This window comes from Camelus dromedarius, chromosome 5, assembly GCF_036321535.1.
Source record: "Camelus dromedarius isolate mCamDro1 chromosome 5, mCamDro1.pat, whole genome shotgun sequence".
Taxonomy (NCBI): Eukaryota; Metazoa; Chordata; class Mammalia; order Artiodactyla; family Camelidae; genus Camelus; species Camelus dromedarius.
Window position 1 is genome coordinate 1,316,531 of NC_087440.1, and position 26,116 is coordinate 1,342,646.

At 50.5% G+C, this 26,116-nt stretch overlaps 1 protein-coding gene across 4 annotated transcripts in view; it reads left to right on the forward strand.

Annotated features, from left to right (window-relative positions):
• Positions 1-4,741: 4,741 nt before the first annotated feature.
• ANKDD1A (ankyrin repeat and death domain containing 1A) overlaps positions 4,742-26,116 on the forward strand; it is a 28,270-nt gene continuing 6,895 nt past the window's right edge. For 3 of the 4 annotated variants that reach the window (XR_010380807.1, XM_064485467.1, XM_064485468.1), the window contains exons 1-8: positions 5,614-10,375; positions 10,591-10,918; positions 15,582-15,686; positions 16,382-16,480; positions 19,730-19,828; positions 20,341-20,439; positions 22,470-22,568; positions 25,240-25,338. Coding sequence is in view for 3 of the 4 variants with exons in the window: in XM_064485467.1 (XP_064341537.1) it covers positions 10,655-10,918; positions 15,582-15,686; positions 16,382-16,480; positions 19,730-19,828; positions 20,341-20,439; positions 22,470-22,568; positions 25,240-25,338 (864 nt within the window). In the remaining variant the exon portion in view is untranslated. Of the gene's footprint in view, positions 4,908-5,613; positions 10,415-10,590; positions 10,919-15,581; positions 15,687-16,381; positions 16,481-19,729; positions 19,829-20,340; positions 20,440-22,469; positions 22,569-25,239; positions 25,339-26,116 lie in introns of those variants that run through there. The other variant, XM_064485469.1, reaches the window with a different exon arrangement.

Below are 26,116 nucleotides of genomic sequence, written 5' to 3' on the forward strand. Positions count from 1 at the left end.
TGCCGGTCAGCACAGGCGCCATCGTTGCCTAGCAACGTACTCCAGCAACCAAGGACTTTTATTTTTGCGTTGGTAGCTAGACATAACTCCCCCGTTGGCCAAGCGTGTGTCTCTTGAGAAACCAAAACTGGTAGAAAAAGTACAGCTTAACTGAATTTGGGCTTTATTCTCTTCATATGCCCTTGCCTGGAACAATAGTGTAACCAATCTATCTTTTGTCGGAGTATGTTATTTCTTTATTGACTTATTAAGAGACATTATCCTGTATGCTATTGGCTTGTGAAATTATAATAATTCCTGCAGTGAACCTGTGTTAAATAAGCTATTGTCAAAGACAATCTCATTTGCATTATTTTTCAAGGCTTTGGAACCACATTAATGTTTCGTTTGCGTGAAATGACAGGGCAATGGGCTCTGAGTGGGAATAGGTGGACCCAGTGTTATTCGTGTGTCACAGAATAACAAATTGTGACCACTCTCTGGAGGAAAAGGTGGCTGTGAGAGGGATAGTGAGGGTGGGGGTGGCACAATTAACACTGGAAAACTGACACTGAGGCCAGTCTTGAAAAACGACAAATAGTTAGCCATGGGAAAAGGGTGGGGAAGAGTTGTTCCTAACAAAAGGGAAGAGCACGTGCAAAGGCCCTGAGGCAGGAGCGAGGAAAGTTCATTTTGCTGGAGGAACTTTTACAAGTTTAATTTTATTGGTTTTTCTTCCCCAAGGATTGAAAAAAAGAAGACATTTGAAATGATGTATGTCATTACGAGGCTACAGAATTAAAAGGCTCAAATGATATGTAGAGCTCCTAAGTGACTATAATTGGCATTATTTTTCCACAAACTAAGTTTTCCATCTGCTTTTCCTCATTTCGATATTTCTGATTACTTCTAATCGGTGTTAAGGTCAGTCATCTCCCTCTGTTACACACACACACACACATACACACTTCTTGAAGCTGCCCCACATCCTCCACCCCAAGCCCCAGCTCTGTGCTCTCACGCCCTCTCTCCATCCCTGTCAACCCTGGTAGTCTCTGAATTACATGTCCTTTTTGTCCCTCAGCCTTGGGTACCTTATGCCAAAGGGATGAAGGCAGCTTGTGGGCAAAGCTGAGTACTGTCTGCTTGGAGAATGACCTGGGATCACTAGGGTGTGTGTATGTGCCTGTGTGTGTGTGTTGAGGGGGGAGGCTGTGTTTGAGGTGGGAGCTGGAAATGCAGGGTCAAAATGGGCTCTGTGTCTTGGCAGGGACAGGAGAAGGGCAGAACCAGCACTTGGCTCCCCCCAGACGTCCCCCTCCAAACATACCAAAGGTAGAGCATTATAAACACCCAAAACTCTGCGACCTTGTCCAAAGTGGCCCGCTGGATTTTTGCATCTTACTCAGTTGCTCATATAACCATGGTTGTTTTAATTAAAATGCAACTTTTCCACCTCTTCTCAGGCATCGAATAAAACTGAGGTTCTGGTTGTGGTTTCCTGTGCCTCTCATCCACCACTGTGTACCCCAGGGTATAGGCACCAGGACAGGGCATTTCAGAACAGGGAGCAGGCCGTGTGCACTGCAGTCCTGGGCTTCTCTGAAGACAGAATGCCAGCAGAGCCCCCAAGACTTACAGTGAGTGGTTCTGAGGGGAAGGTACCCACCACTGTGCAAGTGACAAGGGCCATCGTGGACTGTGTCCTGAAACTGGCTTGTGCCCATTCCCTGGCAGGGGGTGCACAGAAGCCACCATCACAGCCTTGCCCTCAGTGAGAGTGGCTGTGTAGCTTAGGACCCAAGGATACCCCAAGGCTTTGGGGACACACGTACTGGGTTTGAATTGGCCACTTACTGGCCATGGGACCTTGGGCTACAACTCACTGTCTGCATCCCAGTTTTCTCCCTGGAAATAAGGTTGCTAACAGCATTGCAGGGAGGTTGGGAAGAGTACAGGAGATAATGCTGATAAGAGACTGATGCAGCGGCTGGTGTCCAGCTGGTGCTCAGGAAATGATGACAGCTCAAAGAGATTAGTTAGACCTGTTTGGGGAAAACAGGCGTAAAGGCCTGAAAATGATGGATTGGAATGAAGTGGTGCTGACAGCTTAGAGTAGCCCTTCTCATATTTCAGTGTGCACAGGAATCACCAGAGATCTTATTGAAATATAGGTTCTGATTCTGGTGTGCGGACCAGGATTCCATCTTTCTAACAGAATGTCACCCAGGTAACAAAGGAGCATGAAATCCATGAGGTAGATGGTAAAACACAAGTCACGTTTCTATTTTGTAAAACAAGCAAACAAAACACCTCTCTAATTTCTCAAGATATGAAGTAAGAACAAAGAAGAGCCAGGAGGGCTGTCTTGTGGAGAAACCTGCCACCAGTGTCAGGTGTCAGGGGCCCCCAACCTCTCTTGCGTGATCGCCGGAAAGATCACTGTGAGGTGTCCAGCCACGTACCATTGCGGCTGGACGGCCCATAGACCCTACCTCCAATCCATGAGTTTTGGAGATGAAGCCACTTAGGCCCAAGAAAGGGGAAGGGAGCGACCTAGATCACCAGCTAATTATAACACCTACAAGGGAGCCTTCCTGGGAAGCTGGGGGCTTGGGCTGGGTACTGTGGAGTTGAACTTGAAGGATGGGATAATGGGCCATTGTTTTCCAGACTGAAATTGCAGTGTGGTGCAGTGAGTTTGAATCCAGCCTCTACCACTTGCTGCTCTAAGGTCTCAACAAGTTACTGGAACTTTCTGAGCCTCAGTTTCCTCATCCATAAAATAGGGATGATAATATCTGTTTTACAGAATTGTTGTGAGGATTAAGTGGGATAATGAATTTAAAAATCCCTGGCCAGAATGTGGGAGCACTGAAGGCTGGGGAGGTCTCCTAGAGGAAGCCCATAAGGCCTTCCGGGCTTAGCTGGAAACACTAGATGGGTGTGGCCTAACCTGGGCCAGGGTGGCTGGGCTGGTGGGGACAGCCAGGCTTCTGTCAATCATCTACTTCCCAAGGGTTTCTCTAATGCCCACTCATGGTCACTTGGGCACTTGGGTCTCACCTCCAGGTTCCCCAGGGAACGTATGGAGACACAGACTGTCTCCAGGCAGCAGTGGATGAGGGAGGAAGGTGATAAAGCAGCAGTCACTTCATTCTGCTGGCTCAGGGCCATGGACTTCAAGGATGGCTGGCACCTCTGCATCCATCTGGGAGGCCAGGGCTTGGAGACTGACCGACCATCAGGGTCTGTCTGCAGCTTTGACTCCTTCAAGGTCCTATCCACCCATCAGATGCTCATGCTGTGGCTCTTGAATCAGACCACCTGGAGTAGAACTCTGGCTCCACCACTTACTGTGTGAGGTAGGGAGAGTTTTTTACCCTCTCTGTGCTTCAGTTCCTCCACCATAGTATGGTGGTAATAATGTCCACTTCATAGGGTGGTTTGGGGGACAAAATGAGATAATCCACAGAGTCCTACTGTGGGTCTCATTAATTATTAGCTAGTATCATTACGTTCTTTTTCTATAGAGGTACTGGGGATTGAACCCAGGGTCTCCTGCATGCTGAGCATGTGCTCTACCACTAAGCTGTATCTCCTGATCCCCCCTTTATGTTATTTTTCAAAGGTCATCCCAAATGCTTCCTCCTCCAGGAAGCCTTTCTGAACTGCACTAATGATAAAGATATTTATCTTCCTCTGATCCCAGAAGAACTAGTAATGGCTTCTTACGTTGGGGTAGAGATGCCTTGGGACCCCAATATCCCCAGATTTAAAGAGTCTATAAATGCCTAAAAGGCAAAGAAGAGAAGACATGGACATCCCCCAGTGTCTGAAGTGCAACCCATTCTGATGGGTTCAATGTGTATCTTTTTGTTTGTATGTCTTTGCAGATCTGTGTTCTTTAGTGTGCAATCATTTTTATTGATACCGTGTTTTAGTCTCATTTGTTTTTTTCACTTTTTCCGCTCTACCACTCGGTGTTTGAATCCTTGTTACTCTGAGTACACCTGGTCCCTTGCATCTAAAGTTGCATTGTAGTACATTTTACCCATCCACCCCCACCCCCACTGTGACATTTAGGTTGCCTCCCACTCCCGACAACCACAAAACAAGCCAGCAACAACAACCTCTTACATGTCCCTTTATGAGCCTGTGGAGATGGAGCTGGATTTTTGGGTCATCGTTGGCTGGGTTTAGTTTTCCTCATTACAGCCAAGACTCTTTTCCAGGAAGGCTACTCCTGCCAGCAGTGCACCTGGCTGTGACACCCCTCATTCCCCACGACTATCTGGCATTATCCAGTTTTTCTCATTTTTGCCAGTCTAATTGGTGTAAGTGATATCTCATTGTCATTTTAACTTGTATTTTCCTGATCATGAACAAATCTGACCATCTCTTCCTATGCCCGCAGGCTTGCCTGAGGTTTCCGTAACTTCAATGCCCAAGTGCTTGGGGTCTGACTTGCAGCGCCTGGGGGCGCCAGAGCAGGCGCCGAGTCCGGAGCCAGGGGCCTGCTGGAGGTCTGCACCCGGGCCCAGGAGGCTGGGACAGCTCGCGGGGGAGACACGCCCAGCGGGACCTGCGGAGCCTCGAGTGGCCCCGACCCGCCGGGCCGTGCACAGGTCGAGGGAGTCCGAGGACGCACCTGCAGTCTGGCCCGGGATGGAGGGCCGGCGGGAGGCCGCAGAGCTGCGCGCACATCATACCCAAGGGCCGAGGAGGGGCGAGCGGTCCGGAGGAGCGGCTGCCGCTGTCTCCCCGACGCCCCCGGCGCGCCCACCCCCAGCTCAGCGCCCTTTCCCTGCGCTCCCGGGGGTCCCGCTGGGCGGACGCGCGGCTCGCGCCCGGGCAGAAGCGCGCGGGGGCTGCGGAGCGGAGCGGCGGCGGCATGGACGAGGAGCTGGCGTGGGAGACCGGCGGCCGTGAGTCGCGGGGCCGGGCTTGGGGGTAGGGGGACAGTCGGGAGCGGGCCGAGTACCCCGCACCCCCTCGAGGGCGACCAAGGCTGCGATTGGCGTGGTTTGCGTGGCCACTGGCGTCCTGGCTTCCTTCCTCCGTTCCTGGAGGAACGGGCATCAGGCCGTGGGGACACTGGCTGCGCATCTGGGACTCCTGAGAGCAGGGAGCTTGGGCAGAGGAGACACTAGCTAGAAATAAGATGGTAATGCGATCCTTCACTGACTACTTTGTGCGCCAGTCCGAGCCACGACAGGCACGTTATTTGATCTTCACAGCGGCCCTATGGCTTGGACAAAATGTCTTCTCCATTTTGCAGAAGAGAAAGCTGAGGCACAGAGTAGTTTAACAAGTTGCCCGAGGTCACTCATCCTTTAAGCAGTAGAAATGCTGAAGGCTGCAGCTTCTCCAGAATGTCGAGGCTGGATGCAGAGTGAGGACCGTATCAGATGGGGAAAGTGAGACCCAGAGACGGAGGTGTGGTGTGCTGCAGAGGGGATGAGGGCACCTCAGAGCCTCCCTCTGGGGGTGTGCCCAGTGCCAGGGCCTCTAGGCGGGGCAGCAGCATCCCTGTGGGCATCAGCTGGCCTGGGGGCCTTTGGCTGCACTGCCTGGTGAGGGGAGAGAAGGATTGTGCCAGTGAATGGGGGTGGGGTTGGGGGCTCTGTCACATGCTACAAACAGTATAGGGTTCTGCCTGGGGCAATCCCTTAAGGAATGTGCAGCGATGGAGCTTTTGGATGTGTGGGATGGAATTCTGGGTAGAGGACCCAGCCTGGACAAAGGCTCAGAGGCCAGAGTGCACTGTGTGTTTGATGTGGCCGGAAAGAGGATGCATGGGTTGAGGTGGATAGAAGAGGTGAGATTGGACTGGGTTTCACTGGCGCTCTGCAGGGTCTGCTTGCTCTCAATGGACTCTTGGCTGTTTGCCAGCTCAGATCAGGTCGCCTCCTCCCAGGCTTCAGCTACGAGAAAGGGAGTCAGAGCTGGAAGGGATCTCAGCAGATCACCCTCCCCCAGCTTTACACCCGGAGGAACTGAAGCCCCCGAGGGGGATGTTACCTGCTGTTAGAAAGTGGCAGAGTGGATACTAAACCCCAGCTTCTCGAAGCTCACACCTGAAGGGCCAGATCGTTCGCCCACCCTGGACTGAAAGAGCCTTCGGGGGCGAGGGAGGGTGGGCCTATCAATGGGCACCACTTGGAAGGCAGTGTTTTCCCCTCTCCCCTGAAGTATTGACGTGAAGCTTACCCCCTCCCCCACACCTCTTTCCTTCTATTTACTTGGGCTTGTGGTTTGCTTTCCCAGGGGACTAATGAGTCTTAACTGGGGCAACATCTTATAGTACAAAGGCCCTGAAGAGGTTTAATGATTTGTGTGTCACTCATTCATTCGCAAATATGTGCCACGGCCTGAATTTGGGGATACAGTAGCTCACAAATTAGACAGAAATTTCTCCTTTCATGGGTTTATATTATAATGGGGGAAGCAGACAATAAACCTAATAAATGTATAAATATAGCACACGCCAATGGTGAGAGGTGCTGTGGAGAGAAGCAATGCAGGCAGGTGGGTAGGGAGGGTATTTCCTTGGTTGGAGCTTGACCGGCTCAGAGGGCCCTGAATAAAGGGGGCCCTACCACCTCTAGATCGTTGGCCACCAAAATTTATTCTCTGATCTTTTGCTTTGGAGGAATAATAGTGATGGTGATGGTATTATTTGCCAGTGCCAGGGGCTTTTTACATCTTATATTTAATCATTATAATAACCCTGCAGGGCAGTTCATACCCCCATTTTGCAGGTGAGGAAACTGAGGCACAAGAAAGTTAAGTAACCTAGCTCACACAGCCAGAAAGTAGCTCAGCCATGGGCCAGTGGCTCTGAGGTCCATAGGTTGCATCTGTGAGGCCCAGAAAGCCCCAAATCCTCTCCTGTATCTGGAAAGCCACATGAAATTTATCTGGAAAAACAAAGTGATGCCAGGCCTGTCTGTCACCTAAACACATCGTAGCCTTCCTTGCCAAGACACCGGCCACCTGTCCCTGGATACACAGAGGGGCTGGGTCTGGACATTCGCACTGGACCAAACTTGCAGGATGGGGGTTTGGCAGCAATAAAATCTCAAATTACATACTCTGTCCTGATTATGAAAAAAACCAGCAGATAGATAGCTGTCCCTTGTGCTCATGTGTCTAAGCCTTCCTGGAAGAGGGACAGGCATCTGTTAATCTGGGGATTTTCAGTGTCACTCATGGAAGCCGAGTTTTGTGAATTCCCCTCTGTGCTCAGCTTTGAGCCTGCTGGGAGTTGTGGTGGATCAGTAAGGGTCAGGTGTGGCCAGCGCCCGCAAAGAGCTTGTGGTCCAGCCAAAGAGACTAGCTGTCTTCACAGGCCAAGAGCAGTCAGGGTGACGGCAGCATAGGGGGCCAGTAAGATAAGCCCTGGACCACATCACCAGGCCTGAGTCCTCCTGGCCTGGCCTCCAACCCTCTGAGCCCTCCGCTGCCTATGAGAGGGGCTGGCAGCGGGGCTCAGAGGTTCCCTCTAGTCTGAGACTGTCTGAGATGAAGGTGCAGCGATGAAGATGAAAAGCGTGCGGAGACCACAGAGAAGTCACATCGGAGTGCGCCCCAGAGCCGGGAGGCGAAAGATGGTTAGGATTTGGGGATGAGGAGAGAAGAGGTGGAGGGGCAAGGACAGGGAAGCCAGGTGCACATGCCCAGTGCAGTGAGTGGCTCAGTAAACCCTGGCTGCCTCCTTCCCTGGACAGAGCCGTGGAGAAGACAGTTGTCAGCTTCGGTGGGAATGAATGCCATTCCCTTCCTTCCTCGGGAGCAGCAGTTGGAGTCATGGAAACTGGATGACGGGGCATCTCTCGGATCTCTCGGTGGAGGGGCACACACCTGGCTCCTGTGGATGGTCTTGCTGATGCTCTCCGGGTTCTGCCGGGTCCCAGTCGTGTGGACGCTCACGTTAGAAGGAGAAGCAGCCTGTCTGGGGAAGTCCCTGACAATGAGAGGGCAGGGAGGCACCCCCCCCCCTTTCTGAGCTGGGAGTCCATCTGCCTGGGAGAGGCTGTTCCCTGCTCCTCCTTGTGCAGTGTGAGGGGCCGTCCCCCCTCATCCTGCCCCCCTTTTTGTCCCCCCAGTGCTTCCCCTGGAGAGGCAGCTGCACGAGGCTGCCCGCCGGAACCATGTCGGAAGGATGAAGGAGCTGATCGGGAGGAGGGTCAACGTCAGGGCCAGAAACCACGTGTGTACAGGGGCACCGGCTGGGGACAGTGCCATGGTGTTACCACCACTTGGGAGGGACAATTTACAGAGTCCAAGGCAGGCACACTGGCACCTGTTAACCCTGGGGAGGCTCAGGCTCTGTCCTTCTTGCCTGCATTGTCTCAAGGTCTCTGAGGCCCAAAGTCACGGTCAGGATTCCAACCAGGCTTGGGCACTTCTAGAACTTGCAACTCTTAATCCCTGTGATCCATCCAGAAGGCTCCCCCAAGAAACAGAGGTTAGGGTCAGGAGGGCAGGGGGTCAGAGTTCAGGAGTCAGAGGCTGGCAGAGAGGCAGATAGGGGCAGGCACCTGGAGAGACAAAGATGGAGTGGTGCCTGCGGTCAGAAGTCCAGGGGTTTGGGACCAAGAGAGGTTGAGCACGTGTGAAGCAGCAATTTAGTTCAGTTCTCTGAGGGCCCGCTGTGCCTGGTGACTGTGTAAAGCTGCTATTGGCCCAGGCCTGATCTGAGGGCTCAAAGCCCAGGCAGGGAGGCAGACCAGGCCCCGCAAACCAAGCCTCAGGTCTGCTCGTGGGGTGGTGCATAGCCTTTTGGAGAAGGGAACAAAGGGAAAAGCCATTCTGCCCGGGGTAGCCCCTCCCTAATCTGGGGCTTCTAGCTGTCAGGAGCGTCTTAGAGGAGATGCCAGGGCCTGGGTGAGAGGCCAGTGGGGGCTGAAAGTGCTGAATGCGAGATTCCTGACTGCAGCAGAGGCTGCTCTGTCTGGTTTGGTGTGACAAGGGTATGTGACCTGGGTCTTCAGAGCCCGCTGGGGGCTCAGTAATAGCGGCAGGAATTCTGGGGTATGCCTGGTGTGTTTTAGTTTTCAGAGCACTCATCCACCTGTTTCCCACTGGTCCCCACTCACCCCTGGAGAGGTGAGCAGGGCAGAGAGGATTAGTCCTGTTTATAGAAGGGTGCAGGCACAGAGAGGGCAGCTGTGACCCCCTAGGTCACACAGCACATTATTGGTGACTGGAGCCTTAGTCTCAACTCCTGGGCAGGCACTGGCAAGGAAGCATGGACTTGGAGGATGATGGGATGCTAATACCAGATTCATTCATTTATTTACTCATTGAATGATTCATTCATTCATTCAGTATTTATTAAGGGCTTCCTCCGGTCGGCACTGTACTCGGTGCTGATGACAGTAGAACCCATGGCAGACGTGGACCCTGCCCCCTTGGAGCTGGTGGTCTCGTGCGGGAGGACAAACATTAAACAGAATATCTCACAAACAATTCATTCTCACTGGCACAATTTGAGAGCATGTAGGGATCGGAGGGTCCTGCCCCACCAGAAGGCTTCCCGAGGAAGTGACATTTTTGCAGGAGCCAGTGAAGAAGGGCAGTGGCCCAGGCAGAGGGACAGCACCAGCAGAAGGAGGGCACAGCTGGTCCCCAGAGGAACCACACAGAAAATCCGTGTTTTCTTTCGTTGTCTCTTCACTTGCTGAAAACTATGAGGGAAGTGGGTTCCTGGGGCAGAGGCTGGCTTCCCCTGGGCCTGCTCAGATGCGCTGAGGGCCAGAGACCAGGGTGAACTGCCAGGCTGGCTTGACAATGAGGTGGGGAGTCAGAATCCTCCAGCCCGGTTCTGAAGAAAAGAGGGGACAGAACCCAGGTACTCAGGGTTCCTCGGGGACTTGGAGAATAGCCCTCAGACGCAAGTGGCTGCCCATCAGAGGGAGCAGCAGGAACAAAGACGTAGATGTGGAAAGTTGTTTGGCATTTCTGAGAAGCAGTGGCCGGCAGTGCTGGGCCCCATGGGGCCTCGTACCCAGGGTTAGGAGTTTGACCCAAGAGCAGTGGGAAGCTGTGAAGAGTTTCAGGTGGGGGACAGATGAATCTAGACATGGCATTTTACTGTGTTCATTTCAGCTGCTGCGGCGTGGAAGAGGAGGGGGCCCGAGTGGGGCTGGGGCTCCAGCCAGCTGGTCATCGGAGCCAGCAAAGGCCCTTCCACCCTGCAGACCAGCTGTCCTGGCCGGGAGGTAGAGAGGGTTGGGAGGTGGGCCAGGCAGCAAGCTGGTGCCACACGGTTTCCCCTCCCTCCTACCAGGTGGGCCGAGTGGCCCTGCACTGGGCTGCGGGCGCAGGGCATGAGCAGGCGGTGCGGCTGCTCCTGGAACACAAAGCTGCTGTGGATGACGAGGATGTGGTAGGACTCCCCCCCCACCCCCGCCACGGAGGCGTGTCTGTCTGCCTGTCTGTCTCAGGGTCGGGCCGGGGCATCGGAGCTCATCTGGGTCTGCGAGCCAGCTGTCATTGCCCAGGTCGCCACTGATGCACAGACACACAGATGCCGGCTGGGCAGGGAGTCTGAGTTTTTGGAGACTAGTGACACTGTGCTGATCCCATTTTCCCCTTGCACAGTCATGAAGCTCTCTTCATTTTCAAGGGCCTTTCAGTTCTCAGAGAACCTTTTTAGTCCCTCGTGATGCTGTGTGAACAGGGAGAGATACAGGCTGTAGAACAGGTAATTGGGTGGCTGGGGAATGTCATCGGGACGGAGGTCTCTTATGATATGCCACAGGGCTCTGTCCTGGCAAGGCAGACACGCCTCACACTCTCCTCACTTCCTGCCTCGTGTCCTCTCCCCCAGTTTGGTATGAATGCGCTTCTCCTGTCTGCCTGGTTTGGCCACTTACGGATCCTCCAGATCCTGGTCAACTCTGGGGCCAAGATCCACTGTGAGAACAAGGTAGGGCCTTGACTGGCAGCCCTCCTGCTCCCCCTGCCCCTGGCTGCACAGGTCTGCCCCCACCTCTGCTGCCTGTCCCCATCGCTGTCCCCTCTGTCCTCCCACGTGCCTCTGCCTGCCCCAGCTTGCCCCGGCCTTCCTGAAGCCACAGCTGAGCTCAGGCCGGTGAAGCTGGGACCCCCACTGCTTCTACTGGGGCTGGGAGAAGGGCCTGGAGATGCCTCTTCCATCAACACTGAAAGCCCCTTTCTCCCCTCGCCACCCGGGGCCCTTTACCACTCTGTGATGGTGGGACCGTCCCGGCCCCTCTGGCCAGCCTCCTGTTCACAAAGAGGATTCAAAGTAACAGCCTCAGAAGATTAAATGAGAGGGAGGTGGGGCCTTCGCCCTCCTGCACGGCCCTGTCTCCCTCAGGCTCAGTGTGGCGGGCTGGAAGGAGCAAAGCACCTTTTAACAAATTCTGGGACCTTGGGCAAGTTATGTTACTGCTCTGAACTTCCATTTTCCCGTTTGGAAATGAGAGCGCTAGTACCCACCTCCGAGCTGAGGCAAAAGCAGGTGGGGTGCTGCGTGTCAAGCACCTGGCTCAGCGCCTGGCATGTTAGGGAAGCTGGCAGCCCCCTGTTGCTCACTGGTGTGCCCTGTGGTTGGAAGGAGGAGGGCCCCAGGGAGTCACAGTGCCCAGAACCCCTGCCCTGGTGTCTCACCTTTTAGGGGATCGGTGGCCTTATGAAAATGCCAACACTTCAGGGCCAAATACCTTTGGCCAGGAGTTCTCAATCTTGGTCCTTAGAGAGAGAGAGAATTCAGGGAACCATGGACTTGGGTGGGGGAAAAAAAGTACTTTTTTTTTTCTCAAACTGGCCTCTGCTTGAATATTTAGCATTTCTTTTAATGATGAATGTAGGTAGTGTAAGCATTACCTGTGACTTTGTCACTAGGACAAAATGTAGCTCTTTTCATATCACATCACAGTTTCTGCAGTTATCTCAAAATATGATTTATGCTCATGATTACTTTGAAATTGTGGCAGTTATTATTAGACCTTTCACTGCATCCTGTTGTTTAATGGACTAGTCAAGCACACATATTAACTAGATTTAAAATTGGGGTTTTAATGTTTTGATAATTCTATTTCAATATCGTTTTTCTTTTGTGAAAGGCAGAATAGTGTTTCTCCCCCACCCAAGATGTCTATGTCCTTTTCTTTTAAATGTTTTTTTTTCCCTTTGGGTTTTTCTTTTTTTGGGGGGTAATTAGGTTTATTTATTTATTTATTTCTTAGTGGAGGTACTGGGGATTGAACCCAGGACCTTGTGCATGCTAGGCAGGCGCTCTCCCACTGAGCTACACCCTCCCCCACCAGATGTCCGTATCCTAATCCACAGAACCTGTGAACTCCACAACCTAACACGGCAAAGGTAATTTTTCAGATGTGATTTAGTTAAGGCCCCTGAGATGGGGAGATTATTCTGGATTATCCACACGTGCCCACCTGTCCTTTCAGGGGACAGAGGGAGGCAGGGGAGTCACAGGAGATGTGATTGAAGGAAGCAGAGGTTGGAGGGATGTGAGTCACAAGCCGAGGGATGTGGGCAGCCTCTAGGAGCTGAAAAGATCAGGAGATGGATTCTCTTAGAAATGTCCAGAAGAGAAGCAGCTCTCCCAACCCACTTCAGACTTCTGGCTGTAAGATAATAAGTGGGCACTGTTTTAAGCCACTAAATTTATAATAATTTGTTAGCAGCAATATGAAACTAAAATGCCATTGTAGGCCTGCATGTTTGATCAAATTTTTCCCAATGTTTTTTTCTTTTTTGCATTTAAATAAACATTATTTTGAGAAGGGGTCCACAGGCTTCACCAGACACCAGAAAGGGCCATGGCACAGAAGTCTGCCCCGGGCCGTTGTCCGGATCTTGTTGGCAGCGGTGGGAATGTCTGATGGCTCCCAGTGAGGGAGTCCCTAGGTTATGGGCCACAGGGCCTGAGCCCAGAATGTGGGAGTGAGAGAGAGAGGGGCCCTCAGAAGGGCACCCTGTGAAGACACCCAGGTTCAACCAGAGGGTCCTCAACTCTCAGAACTTAGGTGACCAGTTTACTTGCTAATTTACTGCTTTATCACGAGGAATGTGAGTCATCAACAGCCCGATGAAAATGTGTGCCTGGCTTAGCCTTAGAGCTGCTCAGTGGCCCTGGGGAATCCAGGGGCTGTTGCAATGAAATTTGCTGTAAACACAGAAGGAGCCTCCGTGTTCTAGAATGAAGGAGGCCAGGTTTTAAGTGTGTGCGGAGGGCAGGGCTCTGAGTAATGGACTCTTCTACTTAAGCAGATCCACTTGGTATTAATTTTCTGGTTTTGGTAGCAAACCACCCTAAAACGTAGTAGCTTAAAGTAACAATGATTTATTATTTTTCATACTAATGTCATTGGCTGGTCAGTGGCTCTGGCCTTGCCAGGGCCCACTTCTGAGAACAGTCAGCACATGCCTGGGGCCTCTGCAGGCAGGGGGACTGCTGGGGATGGTGTGGCCAGGTGGTGGCTGATGTTGGTCCTGGACACTTCCTCATGTGACTGCCCCAGGACATCACAAGAGCAAGAGCGGAAGTGGCAGGATTTCCTGAAGTGTTACTTCCACCACATTCCACTGGCCAAAGCCCAACACAGGGTCATCCTTGTTTCAGGGGGAGGAAAATACTGGATTCCTCCTCCTGATGAGAAAATTAGCACAGTCTAGTTGCTTGATCTTGTGACAGTTTCTCAATCTGTCCTGGTTTTCATGACCTTGCCACTTTTGAAGAGCACTGGTCAAGTATTTTGAAGAATGTCCTTCAATTTGGGTTTGTCTATTTTCTCATGAGTAGTTTGGGGCCACAGAATGTGGGGAAGAAGACCACCAAGGTCAAGTACCCTTCTTATCGCCCCCTGTCTGGGGGCATATGATACCAATGTGACTTGTCACTGGTGATGTCATCTTGATCCCGTTCTGACACCAATCCCAATGTGTGTTTTTTCTCTATCACCAAGCAGTTAGCTCAGTTCTCCGTGGACACTGACCGGTGTCCACACATTTAACTCAGTTCTGACACTGCCTGGAGATAGCGCCAGATTCCGCAGGGTCAGGGCTCAGTCCTACAAGACTGTCCCCATTTCAGGTGCCCATCAGAAGGCCAGGTGGTTGCCTGGCTATGAGTCAGAAGTTCCCCCGACCCTCCTCCCAGGTTTGATTAATTGGCTAGAGCAACTCTCAGAACTTAGGTAACCAGTTTACTTACTAAATTACTGGCTTATTACAAAGGATATTAAAGGATATGGCTCATCAACAGCCAGATGAAGAGATGCATAGGGCAAGGTCCGGAACGGGGGCTTCTGTCCCTGTGGAGCTTGGATGTGTTCTAGTTCACCAACCTGAAAGTTCTCTGAACCCCATCCTTTGGGGTTTTTATGGAGGATTCATTATGTAGACTCAATAGATTAAATTTTTGGCCATTGGTAATTGATTCAACTTCCAGCCCCTCTCTTCTCCCCAGCGGTGGGGAGGTGGGACTGAAAGTTCTAACCTAACCACAGTTGCTTCCCTGGCAACCAGTACCTAGGGGTGTCTCAAGTCACCTCATTAACATAATAATCACTTACCATTTAGGAGATTCCTAAGGTTTTAGGAGCTCTGTACCAGGAACCAGGAAGAAGACCAAATATGTATTTCTTATTATAAATCACAATTCCACGCTTGACCACTTGGTTAAAGTGGCGTTGGCCAGGTTTCTCCACTGGAATGTTCGCATTTTTGCCTTTCCAGTCTCTGTTGTTAGAAACTCTTTGTGGTTTTAATTTGCATTTCAGTAATGACTAATGATGTCAGATATCTTTTCATGTGCTTATTTGCAACGTATATATCTTCTTTGGTGTTCAAATTATGTTTTAATTGTATTAATTTCTTACTGATGAGTTTTTAGAGTTCTTTATAAATTTTGGGTGTATTTCAAAGTAAATTGCAGACATCAGTGTACAAGTCACACTAAATAAATACCTCAGCATACATGTTATTTACTAGAGTTCACATTCTTTACATACAATGAAATACACAAATCTTAAATTTATACTCACTGTGATTTGACAAATGCTGCTCCCATGTAACCCAAACCACTGTCAAGATGTAGAACACCGTTCTATTGATTTTTATGACCTGTTGATGGTTGCAATCTATTTGAAAAAATGTGCCCCAAATAATCTAGCTGTAATGCGAGGTCAAGGTTGAAGCTCTGGGTTATAAACATGGGATTTGCAAACCTCCCGCACTTACTGCTTCAGGGGCTAAGAGACCTTCAGTAAAGCTAAGCACAGTAACACGAGTTATGTCTGCATTATTCTAATTTGACCTGTGACAAAATAGGGGCTCAGAGAGGTGCAGGTAACTTGCCTAAGACCACACAGCTGATAAATGCTGGAGCTGGGATTTGAACTGTGGCATCCTGGCCCCCACCAGCCCCCATGAGGCCAAGTGGGTGCCTCAGTTTTCCCGGGGGCCCATCCCCATTTTCAGTGTTGTTTCCATCGGAAAGCTGTGTTCTGGTCCCAAACACTCACCATCTGGGAGACAGCCAGTGTGTGAGCGGGGCCTCCCTTCGCAGACTGCAGGGACCGCCCTGGGCTTGTTTCCAGGACGGTCTGACCTTACTACACTGTGCAGCCCAAAAAGGCCATGTGCATGTGCTGGCATTCATGATGGAGGACCTGGAGGACGTGGCCCTGGACCAGGCTGACAAGGTGAGTGTGGCCACAGGCTGTGAGTCCTTCCCTGGGGCCTGGGATTCCTGATTCCCTGCTGCACATTCCTTGAGTGCATCCTTTGAGCCACGGGTACTGTGTACGGGACTCCGCCTCAGGGAGCTGCTGAGCTAGAAGGGGCATTAAAGCACAAATGAGCAGGACACCAGTAGGACACATGGTCACTTCCCTCAGAGAGACTCTGATCGGGACTAAACAAGCTAGAGAAGGAGCCGCTGCTTTCTGCTTCCTGGGGGAGGTGGCATCCGGTGTATGAACTAGATTTTGTCGCTATGATTAGAAAACGGGGGGCATTCCAAATGGAGGAGAGAGAGGTTTTTGCTAGAGCTTTGGAGGTGGAAAAGGGCTCTTTGTGTGTAAGTTCAGATGGACTGAAGTCTTGGAAGTGAAGGCCCGAGAGGTTGTTGGGTGTCCAGGTGGAGCTCTCAAGCCCCAGCCTCAGGAATGGGTCCTTTATTCTGCAGGCAGCAGGGAGCCACAGGAGAGTTTCAGGGAGGGAGGGGGCCTTCCCAAGTGGGGTCTTGTTGGGAAGTTGGGTCTGGGCTTTCCAGGCAGGATGTGTTGGGCAAGGGAACAGGAGAGCGTCTGGGGCACTGCAAGCCCAGGGTGGCTGGGGAAACTGAGGCCAGGTGGATGGGATGAGAAAGGTTCACTCCCTTCTCCACCCCCGCCAGCTGGGAAGGACCGCGTTTCACCAGGCTGCGGAGCACGGGCAGCTGGATGCTCTGGACTTCCTTGTGGGCTCTGGCTGTGACCACAGTGTCAAAGACAAGGTACTGTGACTGTGGGTCCCAGGGGAGGGCAAGACTCTGGGCTCCTGACCAGGATGGTCATTTGCAGCTCACCTGTACCTACTTCCAACTCGCATGTGCCTGAGAGATGGGTGCCCCGAAGACCCGCGTGTGTTCGATGATCATGGGGCAGGCATTTTTCAAGCACGCACTATGGGCCAGTCCCATGCTATGGGTGAGGAGCACAAAGATGCCCAAGACACAGTTTCTTACTCAAGGAATTCAATGCCACAGTCCTATTAAAGAGTGTGGGGAGCCAGGATGGCAAATCTGATTAGGAGTCTGGAGTGGGTTTGAGTGGGACTGCGATTCCATTGCAGATGTCTGTTGTTGGGGGGAATGGGGAAGAGTTAGGGGGATGGTAGCCACACACCCGCTGGGTAGCTGCTTGCTTTGTGTTTAGTCATCTACTGTGATTATGACAAAGGTGGGACGAGAGCGCTGAGGGGGGAGCAGTGCATTCAGGGTGGAGAGCTTCCAAGCAGGAATCCAGTACGCTGAGAAGGGGTGAGGGATGGGGACCAGAGGGGACGGCCCTACAAATGACTTGTATCTATGGCTCATTGCGAATCATTAAGCAAATATGTTGCAGCAATTTCTAAACAATGCTTCCAACAAAGGGATGGACTCCATTGTTAATCTTCTGATTAATGTGCTTAACCAGAATAGGAGTCCTGTTCATAAGCTAGTGACAGAGCTCACAGACAGACCACAAGGCCCTAGAACTGGAAGGTGTCTTCATCAAGGGCCAGTTCACCCTTCTCATTTTACAGATGTGGAAGCTGAGGCCCAGAGAGGGGGATTCTTTAGCCAGGGTCACACCGCAAACCAAAGATCAGGCTGGGTTTATAACCAGCATCCTGATGCCTAGCCCCATGCTCCTCCCTCTCACCTGGCTGCCTCCTGGGGCTCTGAGTCCTTGGTGTCTCCACCTGATCTGTCTGTCCACATCCTTATGGGATGAAAAGGTTCTGAGGTTCAGATCAGGCTGATTTCCTTCATTTTAGAAACGTGGGCTGAGCAGGTCGTGCTCTGTGCCATGCCCTGGGCCAGAACTGGGTAAACAGAGATGGGTAAAGGATGGCCCTTGCAAGGGCATATCTACCATGAGGCAAAATAAATAAATAAATAAATAAGTAAATTAATTAATTAATTAATTAATTAAAAGAAAGAAAGAAAGGAAGGAAGAAAAATGTATTCAGGGCCCCAGGAGCATCAAAACCAGAAAGCAAGAAAAGTCTAGCTTTGGTGACCTTACCCAGAATCTTGCAATCACAAATTCTAGGAAGAAGCTTTTAAAATTGCATGCCCCTGTTAAGCTTTGTGTTTTTAGCTGAGAAGTGTTTTCATTTTGGACTTCATCTGGGGAGCGGGCACGATCAGTTTTTCAAGGCTTTGGGCCACTGAAGATCTGACTTCTATTAGGAATGCCCAGCCTGCATGGGGGGACAGAGGTGGAGAGGCTGGACATCCCTGTGGGTGGAAGCGAGAGGGCACCAGGCCCAAAGCGAATGCCGCTTCCACCCAGCTCCCTGCGCTGTCCAGGCAGAGTGCCCTGGTGGGGGGTCCATGCCACCTGCAGCTTCAAAGGGCAGGAAGTGGATATTTATAATCCAGAAGGAAGAGGAAAACCCTACCCTGTCTCAGCTAACTGAGGGGCACATGTCGGCCCCCCACAGTTCACCTGCTTCCTTCCTGTCTCTTTGAACACAAGAGGCTTCACGCTGTGGCTACATCTCCCCAGCGTGATTCTCTGATTCCCGCTTGCAGCAGTGAGTTAACCACAGTGCCGGTGGGACAGGAGCAGAACACAGCTGTTGAGGGGATTTCTTAAACTTAATTTTATTTATTAATATAATATGACGATGATCATAAAGTAAATTTAAATGTTTCATCCTTGATCCTCGGTAGTAACAGCTGATTATGTGTGTGTGTATCTTTCATGGGAGGTGGGGTATGTTTTTAACTGCTGTAAGTACTGCTTTGGCTTTGGTACGTGTTCACATGCTCAGTGGGCCCTTTAAAGATCTGTGCCTAAATTCAGTGTCTTCTTTTCTTCCTGGGGAAGGTACTGACACAGGCTAGGGTGGAGGAAAGCCGGGAGGGCCCCATGATTGGTTCGGCTCACTATGTCCCCGCAGCCTTCTGGGAGCGATGAATGGCCAGAGCTGGGTCTTCCCTTCTGGATGCTCTTGTGGGGTCCTCCTGGGGACCCCCGTCTGTGGGTCCTCTATAGGGACACACATTCTCTCGGGCATGTCACATCCAGCTGCTTCCTCTTCGCTGAGGCCCCTCACCTTCCTGTTGCTTCTCTGTAGCAAGTCTCTTTAAGGATGACTTCGAACAGGCTGCCCTCCGCGGTGCTGCTTCCAACACAAAGAACATGGTGTCCTTCACCCGCCCAGTGGAGCCACCTCTCTTGGCTCTGTCACTGTCACCTTTAGACTTCTCAAGGAGAGGGGAGGCTATTCCCAGTCCAGACACATGTCAAGCTCTCCATCTCTTTTCTGACTCATTGAACCTCTTGTTGAGTGTCAGCCATGTGCCCTAGGTCCTATTTTAGGCACGTGGGGAAACTTTAGAGAACGAATAGAAATCCTTGCCCTTGTGGTGCTGGGTTCAAGCAGAGAGAGTCAGACAATGGACGGTGAATACAGTACACAAGTAGGCTGTGGAGTGTGTCAGGGGGTCAGTGCTTTGGGGAAACAGGAGAAGCAGACTAGGGTTAGGAGGACAGGGGCTGGGAGCTGCCGTTTTAAACAGTGCCATCAGGGTGGGCCGCACCCACTGAATGAGAAGCTAACGTCTTGAGCAAAGATGCAGGAGGGGAGCGGCTGGGTCATGTGGCTGCCTGGGTGCAGCCCAAGTGTGAGGACAGTCGCTGGGGCCTTGGCCTGAGCAGAGGGAGGGGATGGATCTGGAGTCCCCGAGTTGGGACCAGCTTAGACAGGAGCATAAAAAATAGGGATTAAAAAAAAAAAATAGTAATGTGTCTGTCTCAAAGTGTAAGAAAAGAGAGACTAGAAGTTGGCCCTTGAAAGTGCCCCTGATTTTCAGATTTTGGGTACAGTTCTCAGAGCAGGGTGGCGTTGGCCCAGCACACAGAGCTGTAGCTCGTCACAGGCTTGCTCTGTGAACCTTTGTGTCTCCCCTCTCTGGACCTCGGTGGGTTCCCAGGGCCTCTGAGGGTCTATGATTCTACTGGCCCCTCAGGAGCCCTTCTCCCCACAGGAAGGGAACACGGCCCTTCACCTGGCCGCCCGCCAGGGCCACCTGGCTGTGCTTCAGCGACTCGTGGACGTCAGGCTGGACCTGGAGGAGCAGAATGCGGTGAGTCACCGCCTGGGGGACGCAGAGATGTGTGACACTGGCTTGCTCCTTGCCTTTGAGGAGCCCACAGCCCACGTGTGGTACAGTCTGACCTTCCCCTGGTGGGGCCCCTGAAGCCAGGAGCGAGGACATGTTCTGAGACTAACAGCCCAGCAGGACAGATGAGCAGCAGCACAAAACTCCAGGCTCAGTGGGGCACTGGGCATGAGGGATTTCAGAAAAGTTGTGCACGTGGTGTGTGTTAAAGAAGGGGGAGGTCTCTGTGGCCAGGCTGGCAGGGAGGGTTTCCTGGAGTAGGAGGAAATAGAGCAGGGGTGAGGCGGCTGAGATGGGGAGGAGGACATGAGCAGAGCTGTGCGCGGAGGGAGTGAATGCACCATTTGCCCTCCAAGTGAGAATCGGGTGCAGGGCTCAGGGAATCACAGATAACCAGGTGTTGTCCTCAGTAGCAGGGCAGCGGGGAGCTGCAGCCATGGTGCAAGGAGTCCTCACACCTCTGTCCTGTGTTTCAGGAAGGTCTGACTGCCCTGCACGCAGCTGCTGAACGGATCCACCCCGACTGTGTGCAGCTCCTCCTCAGGGCTGGGAGCAGCGTGAACGCCCTCACCCAGGTAGCCAGGCCTCCCCACGACTCATGTCTGCCCTCGGCTGCCGAGCTGAGACTGTGTGATTCCTGAACATTGTGTGCACAGAACAGAGGCTCTGAGGCAGCAGCCCAGCTTCTGGACTAGGCGTCTCTACTGCTGAGCTCTGTGACCTCGGGCAAGTTACTCAACCTCTCTGAGCCTCATTTCCCACCTGTACACTGGGGATAGTATATACTTACTTTTTTACACTGCTGTGTGGATTTAATGCCTAGCATGGAGACCAGGACGTGACAGGAGCTCAGTACCCACTAGTGTCTTATTGTTGGGCACCTGACAGTTCACACAGCCCTTTTATAACTGTTACCTCAGAAGAATTCCCCCCATTTTACAGATGGGAGAGGTTCAGTGACTTCCCCAGGTCTCAAGCTGATAAGAAGCAAAGCTGAGTCTAGGAAGCCTATTCCTCTGACTCCAGAGCTCAGGGCCTGAAATGCTTGCCTTGCCCAGTGAGAGGGTCCCTAGCAGGAGCCTGGCTCTCAGAGCTGGGGCCTGAGTGGGACTCTGGGACAGACCTCTTCTCCCTCACCGCTGCATTTTGTAAGTCGGCCATTAGAAATTCTCTGTGTCCTTGGAAAACAGGGGTTGTGGCCTTTCTTTAGGTGGGGAGTTGGTGTTTTGTTTTGTTTTTCATTTTTAGATCAGTGACAAATCATCTTTGTTAGCTGGTTGAGTGGCTTCAGGGTCTAGAATTCTCTGTTCTAAATTTCAATAATGTAGCAAAAATAATATTATCAATGAATAATATAAATAATAGCAAAATAGTTTAAAAACGGGGATTAAAATGGTATGCTAAAAATACTTGCTTAACACAAAAGAAGGCAGTCAAGGGGAAATAGAACAAAAAAGACAGGAAATAAATAGCAAAATGGCAAATGGAAATTTAATAATAATATCAATCTTAAATTCCCCTAAATGTGAATAATGCTTTGTAAGTCACAAAATATTTAATTTGCAGAACTCTTGAAAGTGTGGGAACTACTACCCCAGGGGTGCTGGGGTGGGATCCCCACCACCCAGAGAGGGAAGGTGGCTGTCCCAGGGCACCCAGCCATGTCTTTCCATCAGCAGGGTGCTGCTCCTTGGTCAGCAAGGCCCCTTCTCTGTGCCCAGCACTAGGCCCTGGGAGAGGGCAAAGACGTGACATGCCGTGGCCCCCTCCCCTATATTAACAGCACCAGACTTTAGTGACTGGGGGTTTGAGTCCAGCTGACGGTCACTGGTGGGTTGGAGCTGCGCCCTCCACTGGGCCTTGTGCTTCAGCCTTGATCTGAGGTTTCTGGCAGAGACCACATTCCATTCCCATGCTCCCACCCCTCGCCCTCGCAGGGTCATGTGGCAGGGTCTCTGAGGAGGGGGCAAACCCAGAGTGATTGCATTTCCCACTGAGAGGTGGGTGAGTTCCCACCCACCCTGTGTGCCGGCTCAGATGCGACTTTGGGAAGGCAACCAGCCTGTCCTGGTCTGCCCCATACTGTCCTGGCTTTAAAACGGAAGGTCTTGCATCCCAGGGAACCTTCAGTCCCAGGCGGTCTAGGACAGTTGGTCGCCCAGTGGGTCCTGCCTGAGATGAACACCTATCCAGGATAAAGCCCTTGGTCTGGCCCTGCCAGGCTCCTCTGCGGAAGCTCCGAGACCAGCTCCAGCTGGGCAGTGCATGTGGGGTGGGGTGGGGTGGGCAGGAATCTTATCAGTCCCCTCTCTTAGAAAACCATCTTCTCAGAGTCTATACTCTGCGTGCCTGCACTGGCTAAGGAATTGTGAGGCTTTGGCCTGTGATGGGAGGCGAGGAAAAGCCTGAGACCATAGTGAATGCCTTTTACTCGCCACCAGGTGTGTCTGGGCAAGCCCTTGATCTCTCCCGCCTCAGGGTTTCATGGGGGTAATAGCCCCAGGTGGGTTGTAAGCTGCAAATGGAATAATGAATCCCATAATGCATTGTAAACCCCGCTGCTGGGGGTCCTCAGGAGGCTGCATTGATGCCTGTTTCCCTCTAGAAAAAGCAGAGCTGCCTCCACTACGCAGCCCTCGGTGGCTCTGAGGTCATGGCCCGGGCCCTCATCCACGCAGGAGGCTGCACCAACGTGGCTGATCGTGTAAGTGCAGGGTCAGGATGGAAGGGGGGTTTCCACTGCAGAATCTCCCAACCTCACTGCTCAAAATAGAAATGGAGAACAGATTAGTGGTTGCTGGGGGCTAGGGATGGGGGTTGGGGCAGAGGAGGGAGGAGGATGTGGGTATAAAAGGGCAACACAAGGGATCTTCGTGGTGATGGAACTGTGCTGTATCTTGTGTGTGTAGTGGATACACGAACCTACATAAAATTACATAGAACACACACGTGTACAAATGACTACCAGTGAAACTGGGGAGATCTGACTAAGATGGTGAGCATTATTGATGTCAAGATTCCGGTTTGGATCTTCGTAAGATGTTACCATCGGGGTTGGGGAGTGGGGAGAACTGAGCAGCTGGGTTATTGGGGTGGGAAGAAGGCTTTTCACCAGACACCTTTTGTTTTTTTTTGGTTCTTTTGGTTTTTATACATAAAATGTAAAACAATGAAAAGCAACATTACTCTCTCGCCACACCACACTCCCCCAGACCTGTTTCCAGGACAGCGGGGGCCAGATCCAGCATGCTGGGTTATTTTATCCCTGTGGCCAGCCGCTTCCTGGAGAGCCAGGCTCTGATAAGTTCCCAGGCTCATCTGTGTCAGGCTCTGGAGCCGGTTCCCAGTGTTTGCCCGTTCACTCTCACAGCGCGCCTTCTTTTGGCCTGATTTTGATTTCACTTACTTAGCAATGATCTGAGGACACTGTTGAAATTCTACCCAGGTAGTTTTACCTGGGTTTTAAATTTTTTTTCTAGCTATGTTTTAGAATACTGTTTGGTACTTCTTGAAATCTGGGCTTGGAATTACATTAAGCTTGTAAATAATGTAAGAGAAAATGGTCGTCTTTGCAATGTTTTATTTTTTCACCAGGAACATGCCTTGCCATGTCTTTATGTCTTCTTTTATATCCCTCAGTGATGTTCTATAGTCTTTTCATTTGCCTTTGTAATATCTATTTCCAATTATACTCTTCATATGTACTTTATATTTTTTGACCATTGTGAACAGGATAGCTTTTAAAAATATGTCATTTCTTGAAGGCATTCAATATAGGAATGCTATTGACTTTGGTATTTTTTTAATAATTTTATTATACTCATTATATTCTAATCTTTTTTTCTTTTTAAATTTTTTGTTTATTTTTTTGTAGGGGATAGAGGTAATTGGGTTTATTTATTTACTTTTAATGGAGGTACTGGGAATTGAACCCAGGACCTCATGCATGCTAAGCATGCACTCTACCACTGAGCTATACCCTCCCCACAAGAGGAATGGGTTTTTTCAAAAAATACTTTAATAGGTAGTAGACATTCTGGTTGGCTCCCAACATCCGACTTTAGTATTTTTATCTTCTATGTGACTTTTCATTAATTTTGCTAGAGTTTTTTTTGGGGGGAGGGTTATAGTAACTATTTTAATCTGGTTAAATATTTTTTAAAATTATTTTTTATGTATTTAATTTTTTAAAAACTTTTTTTTAATTGAGTTATAGTCATTTTACAATGTTGCATAATCTGGCTAAATATATAATCACTTTGCCTATAAATAATCATATAGTTTAAATCTTCTTTTTCAATATACGTAAACTTTTTTTTTCTGGTCTAAACTAGTAATGGCAATAGTGGGCATTTTGGTTGTATGTCTGTGTGTTCTGTTCTACAACCTTTTAATACTCAGTATGTGAGGGTGTTTTTCCACACTAAGTATAGATCTATACCATTGGTTTTTCTGGCTTTGTACTATTACACTGCATGTGTGTCACCATATCACTTAGAGTGATGCGGTGGCAGTCAGTCTCTCCACTTTGTCACATAGTCAGGAGTCACAGGGGACCACTGGGGATGGAGTTCTCCAGCCTTGAGTGAGGCTTTGGATGGATGTTGGACTTGGAGTGAGGCCTCTTTGCTGGTCCCGGCTGGCTCTCTCTTTCATTCATTTCATATAAAAATAGTTGTCAGGCACCTGCCTAGGTTCTGGGGGTAGAAAGTCCAATAACACAAGGTCTCTATTAGTTACGTGCCCTTGGGTAAGCTGGGTAAGTTTTCTTTTCTTTTCTTTTTGTGGGGAGAGGTAATTACATTTATTTATTTATGTTTAGAAGAGGTACTGGGGATTGAACCCAGGACCTCATGCTTGCTAAGTATGTGCTCTACCACTTGAGCTATACCTTCCCCAAGAGTTGGGTAAGTTTTCTGAACTCACTAAGTGTTCTCATTTGTAAGATGAACGTACTAATAAGAATAATATCATTTCTACATACTTTCTACCTACTTTAATACGAGTAAATGGGAGTAGGTGGGATATCAGAGAATCTTAAGGTGTGGTTGCTAGAAGGGACCTCAGCAAACATCACTTGCCAGATGAAGAGTACCAGAGAAGCCAGATGACTTGTCCAAAGTCATGTAGTGAGTTCCTGGCACAGCGAGGTCTCCAACTTGGGATTTCTGGCCCCCTGCACACTACAGGGATCAGTTTGGGATTCAGGCTTTGGGCTATAAATGCCTCTGGCCTCTCATGTCATATGAGAAGCGACAAGGGTCAGACTCAGAAGCACTGTCTATATCCCTCCCAACTCCCATCTTCCAGCCCCAACCTGCAGCTGGGCAGTCCTGGGAGGGTGCTATCCATTGATCTGTGTGTCTCCCCCGCAGCAGGGCGCCTCTCCTCTGCACCTCGCTGTGAGGCACAACTTCCCAGTCCTGGTGCAGCTCCTCATCGACTCCGGCAGTGACCTGGACGCCACTGACCATGTAAGTGGCTGCAGAAACCGTCGGGGCCGCAGAGAGCCAGGGCTTGGCTGTGGTCTACTAGCCTGGCCCAGAGTTGAGGAATTGCTGTTTTATTTGTAAAAACTGTTTGAATATTTGTGGAAGCTAGCATCACTTTCCCAACCGTTTCTCTATTTTGAACGTTTGGGTATTTCTGAGTTTTTGTCACGATATATAGAACACCGCAGTAAGCATCTGCCTACATTCAACCTTTTCCTTTTATTATTATTATTTTTTTTTCCTTAGGGAAAATTCCCAGGGCAGGGATGACTGGAACTGTCTTGTGTAACAAGAGGCCTCTGAGTCCTGAAGTTGTGATGAGTTAGGAGCACTTTTAAACCCCCATCCCCACAATCCACTCCCCCAACTGGTGCCGCCACACGCAACCACTCGCGGTGGAAAGCAGTTTGCTGGAATATAACATATACCTTTAAGGCAGTCAGTATTTGCACATCTGAAAGTTGAGCCTCAAGAAATATACTAAGAGCTCATGGACCGAGATACTCCTCATTGCAGCACTGTTTATCAGTTTCCATTTCAAAAATGGCCCAAATCATAATTGAAACATAGGTAAATGAGGGTCTAGACATAGATCAGTTCTTATGAGCTATTAAAAATGGTGTTTATAGAGTTTATAATGTGCAGAAAGTTTTATAGATGCAAAATGTATACACAAGATGATCTCAGATCTGTGAAACCATCAAACAAACCTTTCTGCATTAAAGAAAAAACTAGATGAAAGGCACTAGGATCATTGCAG